Here is a 19,309-nt window from a genome sequence, read left to right on the forward strand (position 1 = left end):
CTTCAACTACCTTCAGCTGACACTTCAACTACCTTCAACTACCTTCAGCTGACACTTCAACTACCTTCAGCTGACACTTCATGACACTTCAACTACCTTCAGCTGACGCTTCAACTACCTTCAACTACCTTCGGCTGACACTTCATGACACTTCAACTACCTTCAGCTGACACTTCATGACACTTCAACTACCTTCAGCTGACACTTCAACTACCTTCAACTACCTTCAGCTGACACTTCATGACACTTCAACTACCTTCAGCTGACGCTTCAACTACCTTCAACTACCTTCAGCTGACACTTCAACTACCTTCAGCTGACACTTCAACTACCTTCAACTACCTTCAGCTGACACTTCAACTACCTTCAGCTGACACTTCAACTACCTTCAACTACCTTCAGCTGACACTTCAACTACCTTCAGCTGACACTTCATGACACTTCAACTACCTTCAGCTGACGCTTCAACTACCTTCAACTACCTTCAGCTGACACTTCATGACACTTCAACTACCTTCAGCTGACGCTTCAACTACCTTCAACTACCTTCAGCTGACACTTCATGACACTTCAACTACCTTCAGCTGACACTTCATGACACTTCAACTACCTTCAGCTGACACTTCAACTACCTTCAACTACCTTCAGCTGACACTTCATGACACTTCAACTACCTTCAGCTGACACTTCAACTACCTTCAGCTGACACTTCAACTACCTTCAACTACCTTCAGCTGACACTTCAACTACCTTCAGCTGACACTTCATGACACTTCAACTACCTTCAGCTGACGCTTCAACTACCTTCAACTACCTTCAGCTGACACTTCATGACACTTCAACTACCTTCAGCTGACGCTTCAACTACCTTCAACTACCTTCAGCTGACACTTCATGACACTTCAACTACCTTCAGCTGACACTTCATGACACTTCAACTACCTTCAGCTGACACTTCAACTACCTTCAACTACCTTCAGCTGACACTTCATGACACTTCAACTACCTTCAGCTGACACTTCAACTACCTTCAGCTGACACTTCAACTACCTTCAACTACCTTCAGCTGACACTTCAACTACCTTCAGCTGACACTTCATGACACTTCAACTACCTTCAGCTGACGCTTCAACTACCTTCAACTACCTTCAGCTGACACTTCATGACACTTCAACTACCTTCAGCTGACACTTCATGACACTTCAACTACCTTCAGCTGACACTTCAACTACCTTCAACTACCTTCAGCTGACACTTCATGACACTTCAACTACCTTCAGCTGACGCTTCAACTACCTTCAGCTGACACTTCAACTACCTTCAGCTGACTCTTCAACTACCTTCAGCTGACACTTCAACTACCTTCAGCTGACACTTCAACTACCTTCAGCTGACACTTCAACTACCTTCAGCTGACACTTCATGACACTTCAACTACCTTCAGCTGACACTTCAACTACCTTCAGCTGACACTTCAACTACCTTCAACTACCTTCAGCTGACACTTCAACTACCTTCAGCTGACACTTCAACTACCTTCAGCTGACACTTCAACTACCTTCAACTACCTTCAGCTGACACTTCAACTACCTTCAGCTGACACTTCATGACACTTCAACTACCTTCAGCTGACACTTCATGACACTTCAACTACCTTCAGCTGACGCTTCAACTACCTTCAACTACCTTCAGCTGACACTTCATGACACTTCAACTACCTTCAGCTGACACTTCATGACACTTCAACTACCTTCAGCTGACACTTCAACTACCTTCAACTACCTTCAGCTGACACTTCAACTACCTTCAGCTGACACTTCAACTACCTTCAACTACCTTCAGCTGACACTTCAACTACCTTCAGCTGACACTTCAACTACCTTCAACTACCTTCAGCTGACACTTCAACTACCTTCAGCTGACACTTCATGACACTTCAACTACCTTCAGCTGACGCTTCAACTACCTTCAACTACCTTCAGCTGACACTTCATGACACTTCAACTACCTTCAGCTGACACTTCATGACACTTCAACTACCTTCAGCTGACACTTCAACTACCTTCAACTACCTTCAGCTGACACTTCAACTACCTTCAGCTGACACTTCATGACACTTCAACTACCTTCAGCTGACGCTTCAACTACCTTCAACTACCTTCAGCTGACACTTCATGACACTTCAACTACCTTCAGCTGACACTTCATGACACTTCAACTACCTTCAGCTGACACTTCAACTACCTTCAACTACCTTCAGCTGACACTTCAACTACCTTCAGCTGACACTTCAACTACCTTCAGCTGACACTTCAACTACCTTCAACTACCTTCAGCTGACACTTCATGACACTTCAACTACCTTCAGCTGACACTTCATGACACTTCAACTACCTTCAGCTGACACTTCAACTACCTTCAACTACCTTCAGCTGACACTTCATGACACTTCAACTACCTTCAGCTGACACTTCATGACACTTCAACTACCTTCAGCTGACACTTCAACTACCTTCAACTACCTTCAGCTGACACTTCATGACACTTCAACTACCTTCAGCTGACACTTCAACTACCTTCAGCTGACACTTCAACTACCTTCAACTACCTTCAGCTGACACTTCAACTACCTTCAGCTGACACTTCATGACACTTCAACTACCTTCAGCTGACGCTTCAACTACCTTCAACTACCTTCAGCTGACACTTCATGACACTTCAACTACCTTCAGCTGACACTTCATGACACTTCAACTACCTTCAGCTGACACTTCAACTACCTTCAACTACCTTCAGCTGACACTTCATGACACTTCAACTACCTTCAGCTGACGCTTCAACTACCTTCAACTACCTTCAGCTGACACTTCAACTACCTTCAGCTGACACTTCAACTACCTTCAACTACCTTCAGCTGACACTTCAACTACCTTCAGCTGACACTTCAACTACCTTCAACTACCTTCAGCTGACACTTCAACTACCTTCAGCTGACACTTCAACTACCTTCAACTACCTTCAGCTGACACTTCAACTACCTTCAGCTGACACTTCAACTACCTTCAGCTGACACTTCAACTACCTTCAACTACCTTCAGCTGACACTTCAACTACCTTCAGCTGACACTTCATGACACTTCAACTACCTTCAGCTGACGCTTCAACTACCTTCAACTACCTTCAGCTGACACTTCATGACACTTCAACTACCTTCAGCTGACACTTCATGACACTTCAACTACCTTCAGCTGACACTTCATGACACTTCAACTACCTTCAGCTGACACTTCATGACACTTCAACTACCTTCAGCTGACACTTCAACTACCTTCAACTACCTTCAGCTGACACTTCATGACACTTCAACTACCTTCAGCTGACACTTCATGACACTTCAACTACCTTCAGCTGACACTTCAACTACCTTCAACTACCTTCAGCTGACACTTCAACTACCTTCAGCTGACACTTCAACTACCTTCAACTACCTTCAGCTGACACTTCAACTACCTTCAGCTGACACTTCATGACACTTCAACTACCTTCAGCTGACGCTTCAACTACCTTCAACTACCTTCAGCTGACACTTCATGACACTTCAACTACCTTCAGCTGACGCTTCAACTACCTTCAACTACCTTCAGCTGACACTTCATGACACTTCAACTACCTTCAGCTGACACTTCATGACACTTCAACTACCTTCAGCTGACACTTCAACTACCTTCAACTACCTTCAGCTGACACTTCATGACACTTCAACTACCTTCAGCTGACACTTCAACTACCTTCAGCTGACACTTCAACTACCTTCAACTACCTTCAGCTGACACTTCAACTACCTTCAACTACCTTCAGCTGACACTTCAACTACCTTCAGCTGACACTTCAACTACCTTCAACTACCTTCAGCTGACACTTCAACTACCTTCAGCTGACACTTCAACTACCTTCAACTACCTTCAGCTGACACTTCAACTACCTTCAGCTGACACTTCAACTACCTTCAACTACCTTCAGCTGACACTTCAACTACCTTCAGCTGACACTTCATGACACTTCAACTACCTTCAGCTGACACTTCAACTACCTTCAACTACCTTCAGCTGACACTTCATGACACTTCAACTACCTTCAGCTGACACTTCATGACACTTCAACTACCTTCAGCTGACACTTCAACTACCTTCAACTACCTTCAGCTGACACTTCATGACACTTCAACTACCTTCAGCTGACACTTCAACTACCTTCAACTACCTTCAGCTGACACTTCAACTACCTTCAGCTGACACTTCAACTACCTTCAACTACCTTCAGCTGACACTTCAACTACCTTCAGCTGACACTTCATGACACTTCAACTACCTTCAGCTGACGCTTCAACTACCTTCAACTACCTTCAGCTGACACTTCATGACACTTCAACTACCTTCAGCTGACGCTTCAACTACCTTCAACTACCTTCAGCTGACACTTCATGACACTTCAACTACCTTCAGCTGACACTTCATGACACTTCAACTACCTTCAGCTGACACTTCAACTACCTTCAACTACCTTCAGCTGACACTTCATGACACTTCAACTACCTTCAGCTGACACTTCAACTACCTTCAGCTGACACTTCAACTACCTTCAACTACCTTCAGCTGACACTTCAACTACCTTCAGCTGACACTTCATGACACTTCAACTACCTTCAGCTGACGCTTCAACTACCTTCAGCTGACACTTCAACTACCTTCAGCTGACACTTCAACTACCTTCAGCTGACTCTTCAACTACCTTCAGCTGACACTTCAACTACCTTCAGCTGACACTTCAACTACCTTCAGCTGACACTTCAACTACCTTCAGCTGACACTTCAACTACCTTCAGCTGACACTTCATGACACTTCAACTACCTTCAGCTGACACTTCAACTACCTTCAGCTGACACTTCAACTACCTTCAACTACCTTCAGCTGACACTTCAACTACCTTCAGCTGACACTTCAACTACCTTCAGCTGACACTTCAACTACCTTCAACTACCTTCAGCTGACACTTCAACTACCTTCAGCTGACACTTCATGACACTTCAACTACCTTCAGCTGACGCTTCAACTACCTTCAACTACCTTCAGCTGACACTTCATGACACTTCAACTACCTTCAGCTGACACTTCATGACACTTCAACTACCTTCAGCTGACACTTCAACTACCTTCAACTACCTTCAGCTGACACTTCAACTACCTTCAGCTGACACTTCAACTACCTTCAACTACCTTCAGCTGACACTTCAACTACCTTCAGCTGACACTTCAACTACCTTCAACTACCTTCAGCTGACACTTCAACTACCTTCAGCTGACACTTCATGACACTTCAACTACCTTCAGCTGACGCTTCAACTACCTTCAACTACCTTCAGCTGACACTTCATGACACTTCAACTACCTTCAGCTGACACTTCATGACACTTCAACTACCTTCAGCTGACACTTCAACTACCTTCAACTACCTTCAGCTGACACTTCAACTACCTTCAGCTGACACTTCATGACACTTCAACTACCTTCAGCTGACGCTTCAACTACCTTCAACTACCTTCAGCTGACACTTCATGACACTTCAACTACCTTCAGCTGACACTTCATGACACTTCAACTACCTTCAGCTGACACTTCAACTACCTTCAACTACCTTCAGCTGACACTTCAACTACCTTCAGCTGACACTTCAACTACCTTCAGCTGACACTTCAACTACCTTCAACTACCTTCAGCTGACACTTCATGACACTTCAACTACCTTCAGCTGACACTTCATGACACTTCAACTACCTTCAGCTGACACTTCAACTACCTTCAACTACCTTCAGCTGACACTTCATGACACTTCAACTACCTTCAGCTGACACTTCATGACACTTCAACTACCTTCAGCTGACACTTCAACTACCTTCAACTACCTTCAGCTGACACTTCATGACACTTCAACTACCTTCAGCTGACACTTCATGAAACTTCAACTACCTTCAGCTGACACTTCAACTACCTTCAACTACCTTCAGCTGACACTTCATGACACTTCAACTACCTTCAGCTGACACTTCAACTACCTTCAACTACCTTCAGCTGACACTTCAACTACCTTCAACTACCTTCAGCTGACACTTCATGACACTTCAACTACCTTCAGCTGACACTTCATGACACTTCAACTACCTTCAGCTGACACTTCATGACACTTCAACTACCTTCAGCTGACACTTCATGACACTTCAACTACCTTCAGCTGACACTTCAACTACCTTCAACTACCTTCAGCTGACACTTCAACTACCTTCAACTACCTTCAGCTGACACTTCATGACACTTCAACTACCTTCAGCTGACACTTCATGACACTTCAACTACCTTCAGCTGACACTTCAACTACCTTCAACTACCTTCAGCTGACACTTCAACTACCTTCAGCTGACACTTCATGACACTTCAACTACCTTCAGCTGACGCTTCAACTACCTTCAACTACCTTCAGCTGACACTTCATGACACTTCAACTACCTTCAGCTGACACTTCATGACACTTCAACTACCTTCAGCTGACACTTCAACTACCTTCAACTACCTTCAGCTGACACTTCATGACACTTCAACTACCTTCAGCTGACACTTCAACTACCTTCAACTACCTTCAGCTGACACTTCATGACACTTCAACTACCTTCAGCTGACACTTCATGACACTTCAACTACCTTCAGCTGACACTTCAACTACCTTCAACTACCTTCAGCTGACACTTCATGACACTTCAACTACCTTCAGCTGACACTTCAACTACCTTCAACTACCTTCAGCTGACACTTCAACTACCTTCAACTACCTTCAGCTGACACTTCATGACACTTCAACTACCTTCAGCTGACACTTCATGACACTTCAACTACCTTCAGCTGACACTTCATGACACTTCAACTACCTTCAGCTGACACTTCATGACACTTCAACTACCTTCAGCTGACACTTCAACTACCTTCAACTACCTTCAGCTGACACTTCAACTACCTTCAACTACCTTCAGCTGACACTTCATGACACTTCAACTACCTTCAGCTGACACTTCATGACACTTCAACTACCTTCAGCTGACACTTCAACTACCTTCAACTACCTTCAGCTGACACTTCAACTACCTTCAGCTGACACTTCATGACACTTCAACTACCTTCAGCTGACGCTTCAACTACCTTCAACTACCTTCAGCTGACACTTCATGACACTTCAACTACCTTCAGCTGACACTTCATGACACTTCAACTACCTTCAGCTGACACTTCAACTACCTTCAGCTGACACTTCAACTACCTTCAGCTGACACTTCAACTACCTTCAACTACCTTCAGCTGACACTTCATGACACTTCAACTACCTTCAGCTGACACTTCATGACACTTCAACTACCTTCAGCTGACACTTCAACTACCTTCAACTACCTTCAGCTGACACTTCATGACACTTCAACTACCTTCAGCTGACACTTCATGACACTTCAACTACCTTCAGCTGACACTTCAACTACCTTCAACTACCTTCAGCTGACACTTCATGACACTTCAACTACCTTCAGCTGACACTTCAACTACCTTCAGCTGACACTTCAACTACCTTCAACTACCTTCAGCTGACACTTCAACTACCTTCAGCTGACACTTCATGACACTTCAACTACCTTCAGCTGACGCTTCAACTACCTTCAACTACCTTCAGCTGACACTTCATGACACTTCAACTACCTTCAGCTGACACTTCATGACACTTCAACTACCTTCAGCTGACACTTCAACTACCTTCAACTACCTTCAGCTGACACTTCAACTACCTTCAGCTGACACTTCAACTACCTTCAGCTGACACTTCAACTACCTTCAACTACCTTCAGCTGACACTTCATGACACTTCAACTACCTTCAGCTGACACTTCATGACACTTCAACTACCTTCAGCTGACACTTCAACTACCTTCAACTACCTTCAGCTGACACTTCATGACACTTCAACTACCTTCAGCTGACACTTCATGACACTTCAACTACCTTCAGCTGACACTTCAACTACCTTCAACTACCTTCAGCTGACACTTCATGACACTTCAACTACCTTCAGCTGACACTTCAACTACCTTCAGCTGACACTTCAACTACCTTCAACTACCTTCAGCTGACACTTCAACTACCTTCAGCTGACACTTCATGACACTTCAACTACCTTCAGCTGACGCTTCAACTACCTTCAACTACCTTCAGCTGACACTTCATGACACTTCAACTACCTTCAGCTGACACTTCATGACACTTCAACTACCTTCAGCTGACACTTCAACTACCTTCAACTACCTTCAGCTGACACTTCATGACACTTCAACTACCTTCAGCTGACGCTTCAACTACCTTCAACTACCTTCAGCTGACACTTCAACTACCTTCAGCTGACACTTCAACTACCTTCAACTACCTTCAGCTGACACTTCAACTACCTTCAACTACCTTCAGCTGACACTTCAACTACCTTCAGCTGACACTTCAACTACCTTCAACTACCTTCAGCTGACACTTCAACTACCTTCAGCTGACACTTCAACTACCTTCAGCTGACACTTCAACTACCTTCAACTACCTTCAGCTGACACTTCAACTACCTTCAGCTGACACTTCATGACACTTCAACTACCTTCAGCTGACGCTTCAACTACCTTCAACTACCTTCAGCTGACACTTCATGACACTTCAACTACCTTCAGCTGACACTTCATGACACTTCAACTACCTTCAGCTGACACTTCAACTACCTTCAACTACCTTCAGCTGACACTTCATGACACTTCAACTACCTTCAGCTGACACTTCATGACACTTCAACTACCTTCAGCTGACACTTCATGACACTTCAACTACCTTCAGCTGACACTTCAACTACCTTCAACTACCTTCAGCTGACACTTCATGACACTTCAACTACCTTCAGCTGACACTTCATGACACTTCAACTACCTTCAGCTGACACTTCAACTACCTTCAACTACCTTCAGCTGACACTTCAACTACCTTCAGCTGACACTTCAACTACCTTCAACTACCTTCAGCTGACACTTCAACTACCTTCAGCTGACACTTCATGACACTTCAACTACCTTCAGCTGACGCTTCAACTACCTTCAACTACCTTCAGCTGACACTTCATGACACTTCAACTACCTTCAGCTGACGCTTCAACTACCTTCAGCTGACACTTCAACTACCTTCAGCTGACACTTCAACTACCTTCAGCTGACTCTTCAACTACCTTCAGCTGACACTTCAACTACCTTCAGCTGACACTTCAACTACCTTCAGCTGACACTTCAACTACCTTCAGCTGACACTTCAACTACCTTCAGCTGACACTTCATGACACTTCAACTACCTTCAGCTGACACTTCAACTACCTTCAGCTGACACTTCAACTACCTTCAACTACCTTCAGCTGACACTTCAACTACCTTCAGCTGACACTTCAACTACCTTCAGCTGACACTTCAACTACCTTCAACTACCTTCAGCTCACACTTCAACTACCTTCAGCTGACACTTCATGACACTTCAACTACCTTCAGCTGACGCTTCAACTACCTTCAACTACCTTCAGCTGACACTTCATGACACTTCAACTACCTTCAGCTGACACTTCATGACACTTCAACTACCTTCAGCTGACACTTCAACTACCTTCAACTACCTTCAGCTGACACTTCATGACACTTCAACTACCTTCAGCTGACACTTCAACTACCTTCAACTACCTTCAGCTGACACTTCATGACACTTCAACTACCTTCAGCTGACACTTCATGACACTTCAACTACCTTCAGCTGACACTTCAACTACCTTCAACTACCTTCAGCTGACACTTCATGACACTTCAACTACCTTCAGCTGACACTTCAACTACCTTCAACTACCTTCAGCTGACACTTCAACTACCTTCAACTACCTTCAGCTGACACTTCATGACACTTCAACTACCTTCAGCTGACACTTCATGACACTTCAACTACCTTCAGCTGACACTTCATGACACTTCAACTACCTTCAGCTGACACTTCATGACACTTCAACTACCTTCAGCTGACACTTCAACTACCTTCAACTACCTTCAGCTGACACTTCAACTACCTTCAACTACCTTCAGCTGACACTTCATGACACTTCAACTACCTTCAGCTGACACTTCATGACACTTCAACTACCTTCAGCTGACGCTTCAACTACCTTCAACTACCTTCAGCTGACACTTCAACTACCTTCAGCTGACACTTCAACTACCTTCAACTACCTTCAGCTGACACTTCAACTACCTTCAGCTGACACTTCATGACACTTCAACTACCTTCAGCTGACGCTTCAACTACCTTCAACTACCTTCAGCTGACACTTCATGACACTTCAACTACCTTCAGCTGACACTTCATGACACTTCAACTACCTTCAGCTGACACTTCAACTACCTTCAACTACCTTCAGCTGACACTTCATGACACTTCAACTACCTTCAGCTGACGCTTCAACTACCTTCAGCTGACACTTCAACTACCTTCAGCTGACACTTCAACTACCTTCAGCTGACTCTTCAACTACCTTCAGCTGACACTTCAACTACCTTCAGCTGACACTTCAACTACCTTCAGCTGACACTTCAACTACCTTCAGCTGACACTTCAACTACCTTCAGCTGACACTTCATGACACTTCAACTACCTTCAGCTGACACTTCAACTACCTTCAGCTGACACTTCAACTACCTTCAACTACCTTCAGCTGACACTTCAACTACCTTCAGCTGACACTTCAACTACCTTCAGCTGACACTTCAACTACCTTCAGCTGACACTTCAACTACCTTCAACTACCTTCAGCTGACACTTCAACTACCTTCAGCTGACACTTCATGACACTTCAACTACCTTCAGCTGACGCTTCAACTACCTTCAACTACCTTCAGCTGACACTTCATGACACTTCAACTACCTTCAGCTGACACTTCATGACACTTCAACTACCTTCAGCTGACACTTCAACTACCTTCAACTACCTTCAGCTGACACTTCATGACACTTCAACTACCTTCAGCTGACACTTCAACTACCTTCAACTACCTTCAGCTGACACTTCATGACACTTCAACTACCTTCAGCTGACACTTCATGACACTTCAACTACCTTCAGCTGACACTTCAACTACCTTCAACTACCTTCAGCTGACACTTCATGACACTTCAACTACCTTCAGCTGACACTTCAACTACCTTCAACTACCTTCAGCTGACACTTCAACTACCTTCAACTACCTTCAGCTGACACTTCATGACACTTCAACTACCTTCAGCTGACACTTCATGACACTTCAACTACCTTCAGCTGACACTTCATGACACTTCAACTACCTTCAGCTGACACTTCAACTACCTTCAACTACCTTCAGCTGACACTTCAACTACCTTCAACTACCTTCAGCTGACACTTCATGACACTTCAACTACCTTCAGCTGACACTTCATGACACTTCAACTACCTTCAGCTGACACTTCAACTACCTTCAACTACCTTGTAAACTGTTTTCTTGTCTGTAACAACATCTATTGCACGTCTGTCCGTCCTGGGTGATGATCCCTCCTCTGTTGCTCACCCTGAGGTTTCTCAGATTTTCCCTGTTAAAAGGGTTTTCTATGGAGTTTTTCCTCAGTCGATGTGAGGGTCTAAGGACAGAGGATGTTGTTACGATGCCATGTGAAGCCCTTTGAGACAAAACTGTTTGTAAAAACGGGCTATTCATGGGTTGCAGTGACGTCACGTCGAAGGGACCGCCGCCATGTTTGTGTCCGATTTGACAGGTCTCCTCATATGACAGCATGCAAACCGCAGGATGGAAATGACAGTTTCTTGACAAAATGACAGGGTTTCATACATCCTGTCTGGGTTTATATCTCTATAACAACAGACTAATTACTCTATATTATCCCACTTATTACACAGTTTATTAAGTAATTAATTAATTTGAGACGTAATGTTGATCAAAGTCCTAGTCCGGTCACTTCTCCGCTGTTTGCTCCTCACCCTCCTCCTGTCGACTCGTGTGTAGTTGTTTTCAACGAGCTTTTGATAATCAATCAGTAGATTGATGAATTATCATGTGAATGTTACGTTGTGCGCATTTATGTGGTCCTGTCTGTCATAAGAGATGACGGTTACGGGACACGTTTGTGTCACGGACTCGCGGTGGCACAGACACAGCTGGTCACAGCTGTGACACTGCGCTGGCCCGTCCGCTCTGTCCGCTCTGATCGCAGGTTTGGTTCCAGCAGCGGTGAGGGAGGCAGAGAGCCTCCACTCTCCCTCTAACAAGCTACAAGTCATTTCTCTAACATCACAATTAGTCTGAAGCTGGTAAAAATGAAACACAAGGTAAAAGTCCTTGATAGTTCTTCTGCCCTGCTCCGCTGATCAGAGCGGCGTCCCTAGCAACGGCCCGTTTTACTTAGCAACGGTCTGTTATACAGAAATAAAAGACCATAAATGCAGAATCAGTGAGTAATTAATAAGAAAGTAATCAAAATGCAGAATTCAATATATCCATGTTATTAAAAAAAAAGTGAATCCCCTCTTTTAGTGAGACTTGTCACAGCCCACGCTGCCACTGATAGATGCCTGCAGTCAACTATTTATTCCGCCTGTAACTTTACGTCTTTTGGGATGGAATTCTGCCGGGGTTTTTTGGGGGACTGCTATCACAGTCAACAGCACAATATTATCCTGGCATCTTTCAAATAACGTAAATTTTCGGTCTCTTGCTGATTTCCTCCTACTACTCCACTTGTTCTGGTAACGTGACGCTGTGACCTGTGCCCAGATTGCCCTGATTCAGACACAAATATGGCGGCGCAGAAACACAGTGACGTCATGTGAATCTAATGAATACAAATAAAATTGCCTTGCCTTGCCTTGCCTTGCCTTCAACTACCTTCAGCTGACACTTCAACTACCTTCAACTGACTCTTCAACTACCTTCAACTACCTTCAGCTGACACTAGACACATCGACTGCTTTCAGCTTTATGTTAAAGGCCCCATGGCATGAAAAATGTGATTGTGGTTATTCTGTGGTGCTTGGGGAGGTCTCTGGGCCACGTATATAGATGATATAGATGTATATAGATAGACGTATAAACTGCCCCATGCATCAAACTGGTCATAAACGGAGAAACACACACCGCCCATTTGTAGGAACATTCTCTTTAAGACGAGCAGATAGCACTTCCTCCTTTCTGTGATGTTACACACAAGGTAACTCCGCCCACCGTGACCAGTTGCTTTTTTTTTTTCAATTTTTATGAATGCAGCTTAGGTTTCAGTTACTTGCCTGTGATTGGCCCGACCACATGCCACTCAAAAACAGTGAGCCAATCAGAGGAGAGGTTCTCATTCTCTCTTCTGATTGGCCAAATGACCTGTGCCTGCTAGAGCTCCAGAAAGAGGCAACAGAAAGGGGCAGTAGAAACCATATGAAGCAGATCACAGGTACTCAAAACCAATGATACATCTTGTTAGGGAAATAAACCCAGAGAAAAGTGCACAGCATGGGCCTTTAAAACATATTGTTAGTTCAGACAGGACAGTGGAGGAGAGGAGAGACTGAGGGAACGACACAGTCCAGGGGCCTCATTTATCATTGTGGATACACCTTTTTTTACGCCATTTTCCCCTCGTTTTGTGCGTACGCACTTTTCTCCGCCAAATTTGGGATCTATCAAGCCAAAACCTGACGGGGAAAAGTGCGGACATTTACACCCATTTTGACCCTGGCGTACGCCTTTTTTGAGGAACAGGAGGAATTGGCGACACCGTTGCTGAGTCAGAGAACTGCAGTGTGAGAGGGAGAGAGGAGCGGAGTACATTTAGAAGAGCACAGAGGATTTTTTTTTAAAGTAATTGTGGTAGTGGTGGACCGTTGATGCTGGCAATCCAACCCGCTCTATAATAACACTAGGCTTTATGTTAATTGATAAACAGAGCGCATTGTGGATTTTGCTTTTTTGATTAGGCTATGTGACGTCCGACAAGGATCAAACCATCCAAGTTTAAAAACACACCGGCAGCAGCGCACACTGATCTGCAGCCTAGACTGTTATTATTCTGTCACCTGAGTTAACGAGGTGCACGTGTGTTTGGAGCTGACGAGAGGAGAGAATAAAGAGTGAGACAACGCGGCCTGAGGAGGAACTGTGAAGGACTCAGCTGTAATGGAAAATGACCTAAACCGAGTCCAGTAGAGCTGTAACTGTGTAGTGGAAAGGCCTGCAAAGTAATGGTAACTATCATCCTGCTTCCTACATTGTTTTAACATCTAGGTAAAAAGAAAAAAAAAAAAAAAAAAAGATTTTCTGGGATAAACGGGCAGATTACATAAGATTCTTCTTCTTTCTGCTCCCTTTTGTTGAGATTTGGGAGGTTTTTGTTTTTATTGTAGCTTATTAAAATGCAAGATCATTTTTCTGACTGATTTATTGCCCGTGTATCTGCTTTCAGAGAAGCGGAGAAGTTCCGCTTCTTTCCCCCGTCCTCCGCCGGTTGTCTCCGTTGTCACTTTGTTGTCACAAAAGTTGCTGCGCCACAGAGCCACATGGCTGATTAAATATGCACGTGCTGACCATATATAGTTGTATATAGGCGTTCCGGGGGCGGAGTAAGAGGTGTGTTCACGTGTGCACCATTCTTGAGTCCTGTGTGGTTTATTGCGGAGAGTTGTGCGTACGCACAGTTTGATTGATCTGAAAAAGGTGTAAATATTTAGGGTGTACGCCATTTTCGTCTTTTCGCCGTACGCAAATATTTAGTAGCAGTTTTACACCCTCTTTGATAAATGAGGCCCCAGATCAGCACAGTCAGGAATCGATCCGGCGATCGCTGCATTAGAGACGTCCTTCGGCTGCCTTTTTTTTTCTTTTTTTTGTCCTCCGGCTCCCCAATGACCAGCGCGATCGAACTTTGATGTCAGTCACGTGACGTGCGGCCAAAGTGGCTGAAAGTATTTGCCGTTTTGGAAGCTGTCTTGTCTGAAGCTAAGTAACCCTCGAGCGTTTTTGATGCTTTGGAAGCTTTTGGTGTGAACGCACAGAAAGGGACAAACAGCTGCTGCCTGAGAGGAGGATGAAGATGAAGATGAAGAAGATGATTAAGATGAAGATGAAGGAGAAGTTGATGAATGAATATGATGAAGATGAAGATGATGATGATGTAGAGGAAGATGAAGGAGTATGTTATGAAGATTGAATATGATGAAGATGAGAGTGTTCCAGGAAGTGTCCGTGCTGCAGCCTGGACGTCAGCCGACTCCATTATCGTCCTAATGGTCTCCTGGGAGACACTAATGCTAAGCTAAGTGCTAAGTGCTAAGCTAAGTGCTAACGTTAATGGAGTTTCCACCTGATCACTGATCAATACCAGGTCAGAAGTGACAGCTGAGTGCTGCCTTCAGGAGCCGCTCCGTAAATAGTCCAGTCATTTGATGGAAAAAGGTTGAACAAACTGCAACAGAATCAAACTCAACTGGTTTTGTATCCTCAACATGTCCTGAGTGAGGGAGAAAAAGCCCCGAAGAATCCCATTAGGGGAAAGTTTAGAAGAAGACCCAAATATATCCCATAATACGCCTATTCATTATTTTTATCACGTGAATAAGGTCAAATTTTTAACCTTTAGATATCTACATGAAAATTACTGAGTTGATTACTTACATTAAGACAAACAAAAAATGTATTACAAGTTTTTTTTAATTCTTTATTAAAGCAGAAGTAAGTGGTCCGGTCGTTTTTGCTAATGCTGCGTTCCAGGCAGGCTTTTGAAATCGTAAATTACAGCTTCAAGTCACAACTTACGACTTTGTAGCGTTCCAGGCAACCCACTCGTGTTTTTCCGACCTGTTTTACCGGTGAAAGTCACTATAACGGCCACTCGTAACTTCCGACCGGTGAACTCGTACCAGATCGAACTGGTACCACTTCACGGTCGGAAAAATACGAGTTTCCTTGAACGCACCATAACAGTCCTCGTCCCTACGTCGCCACATTCACGGCGTTCCTTGGCTGCACACACAGCCCTGCATGCCGTTCTCTCTCCTCATTGGATAAAAACTGTAGGATACGATAAATGTTTTCTCTTCGGCTCAGAGCAGAGCAGAGGGACTGACAGACCCGTGTTTCAGTCCAAACACTCTATAGAAGTGATTGCTGTCGGAAGATACAACTATTTAAGACTTATATTAACACAAATATATCACTCACTTCTGCTTTAACATGACAATGAGTTGACTCCATCGGTCAACCAACAAGAAACCACTTTAAATTTCAAGATGACTGCAATTTTTCAGGATAGCCACATCCTTAGTAGAGCAGGTCTGACATTACGTACGGCTAATCTGCATTCATACAACACCTGATCTAAACATTGGGTATAACAGGTGAAAATGTCTTGTTCAGTCTTGTTAACATATTACAGTTAAAAAAAACGTAATATTAAGGTCTGAATGAAACCGAATCAGGTGTTGGTATGTATGCTAATTAGCCATACGTAAAAAAAAAAAATTTTCTAAACTTTCCCCTAATGGGATTCTTCTGGGCTTTTTCTCCCTCACTCAGGACATGTTGAGGATACAAAACCAGTTGAGTTTGATTCTGTTGCAACTTGTTCAAGGTCGACCTCCATGTTGGCTTAAAATTACTGGACTACAAACCCAACGACCGTAGAACCTTTTTACACTGCTGGTGGGCGTGGCCTCAGCAGGCTGCTCTCTGATTGGCTGATGGGTGGGCGTGGCCTCAGCAGGCTGCTCTCTGATTGGCTGATGGGTGGGCGTGGCCTCAGCAGGCTGCTCTGTGATTGGCTGAGCTCTCTAACAGAGCAGCAGCTGTTTGTGTGGCTGCAGCTCTTTAGTGGAGAGTTTCCTGTAAACACTGTTGGAGAGTTGGAGCTCGGCCCACTGAGGCATACTGATCATTCCTGTCTGACCCCGTGTTTACACACACACACACACACACACACACACTGAGGACTCCACCCGGCCGTCCTGACTCACTCAGTCCTCCTCTGCCTGTGAGGACCGGCTCCACAATGACTTTCACATTTCATTTCACTCAACTCCTGCACTGTAGAAACTCCAGAAGCTTCTAGATTCTCTGCTACATGGAACAATCTGCAGTCAGAGCTCAAACTCCAACGTCTGGTTTCTCTGAATGTGTTCAAGTCCATGATAAACTCCATTACATCCAGGCTTCAGGAGGGCAAATGTTTTATTTGTTTTATATGTGCAAATGCAAATGCAAAGATTTGGGGTTTTTGCAGTGTGGAAAGTCAAAGACAAACAGGTTGAGCCTCTCCCAGTGCATTCTGGGAGAATGTGTGTGTGTGTGTGTGTGTGTGTGTGTGTGTGTGTGTGTGTGTGTGTGTGTGTGTGTGTGTGTGTGTGTGTGTGTGTGTGTGTGTGTGTGTGTGTGTGTGTGTGTGTGTGTGTGTGTGTGTGTGTATGTATGTGTGTGTGACCAAACTTATGGTGCATATCTTATCTTTCCGACCTCCGACTTGAAAAAGTGCAATCTAACATGTCAGCGCTTGGTGAAGTCAGAGGAAGAAATCTCTCCCGACTTCTCTGAGCATCAGTCGTCTGTTAATACTGCTGTATTAGTATATTTATATTCATATCTATATTTATATCATTGTCACTTACTTTGCAATATTTTTATATCAGTGGTCACTTTACATCATATTCTTATTTCATACACACCTGCAGTAGTAGTATTTATATTATTTATACACTTATATTTATATCATTGTCACTTACGTTGCAATATTTTGATATATATCCTTACATCCTCAGTACTTGTTTTGCACACTGCCTGGTTGAAGGTTGATTTGTTTTATTGTTTATTGTGTTTTAGCCCTCCCTACTTTCTTTCTTTCTTAACATGGCTGATGTAACAACTAGGCTACATTTCCCCGTTATGGGATGAATAAAGTAGGTGTACATCTAATCTAATCTAATCTAATCTAATCTGACGTCACACAACAACCTGCACCGCGCACAACCACACCGTCAACAGTAAAACATCAATTAAAATGCTTTTAGATCCTAAAATACATTAAAATGTTCTTTTTCTAAATAGTTTTTGTGTCCTTTGTTTGTCCCGGTGCAACGTGTTTCTGGTTGTTCTGGTCCAGCAACACTTTGAAGTCAGAACTTTCCTACTGGTCTCGAACGCAGCATTATTCACTGAGAGTGATGTCATCAGTTATCACATGGTTATCTATTCAACATCCCTGTTGTGTTGATTCATTTATCTGTTTGTGTTGCTGCTGCTTCGGTGTTAATCTCTGTTTGGATTCTGACACATAGCTACCGCCCGCCCGTCCGTCTCCTAGCAACAGTCGTCAGGGAAGTCCCCTGCTGTGACAGTGACTCACCCAGCGCTCCCTGGCAGATGTCGGTCCTCGTGGCTCCGCCCACGATGAACTGAGGCTCCTCCACCAGCTCCTGCAACAGCCAATCACAGACACCGTGACGTCACATGATGACAGCACATGGGAGATGACATCACAGCAGAGGTCAGAGGTCGGACTGTGACAGTGAACTCTTCTGGTGAACTGTCAACACACTGAAAACACTCTGTTCTGGATCAAAAGAGCGTATGGGTTGGTTTAGTTTACATCAATATTATAGATTTAAGTTCATATTATTAACTTAATATTAAAGGGATAGTTCAACATTTTGTCAAATTGGCCCATCACCATAGTCCCTATAGTCATAGCAGTAGGTTCGTTACCTTTAATTGTCGGTGCAAGCTATTTTTAGAACGGCGGAGCAGAGCCGTGAGCTGCTCAGAGCTACGCTACGGAGGCTCATTATGGGATTTCTGGGTTTCCCTCATCAAACTCATCAAAAACACAATCCAACAACTCCACAACGCTCTGGTGGACAAGTTGTGAGCTGTGAGCAAGTGTTATTATCTCATAGCGTGGTGAATGTGCAGCTCACAACTTGTCCACCAGAATACTGTTGTTATTATATACAAATATTCTTGGTAAGATTTTGAGTTTTTGCAGTGTACAAATGTACCTCCATACACTGTAAAAACTCAAATATCTTACCAAGAATATTTGTCTTATTTCTAGTCAAAACAAATCTCATTCTACTTCAAATAAGACTCATCACATTACTGTAAAAAGCAGCTTGTTT

At 43.9% G+C, this 19,309-nt stretch overlaps 1 protein-coding gene across 1 annotated transcript in view; it reads right to left on the reverse strand.

Moving 5' to 3' along the window:
* The window catches only part of LOC310984948 (calpain-1 catalytic subunit-like), a gene marked incomplete at both ends in the record, with an annotated part of 41,735 nt that overhangs the window by 20,810 nt on the left and 1,616 nt on the right, over positions 1-19,309 (reverse strand). The window contains one exon of the mRNA XM_083970330.1: positions 18,538-18,607. Within this exon, the coding sequence (XP_083826456.1) occupies positions 18,538-18,607 (70 nt within the window). The remainder of the gene's footprint in view (positions 1-18,537; positions 18,608-19,309) is intronic.

Source organism: Trachurus trachurus (assembly GCF_905171665.1).
Source record: "Trachurus trachurus genome assembly, chromosome: 1".
Lineage (NCBI taxonomy): Eukaryota > Metazoa > Chordata > Actinopteri > Carangiformes > Carangidae > Trachurus > Trachurus trachurus.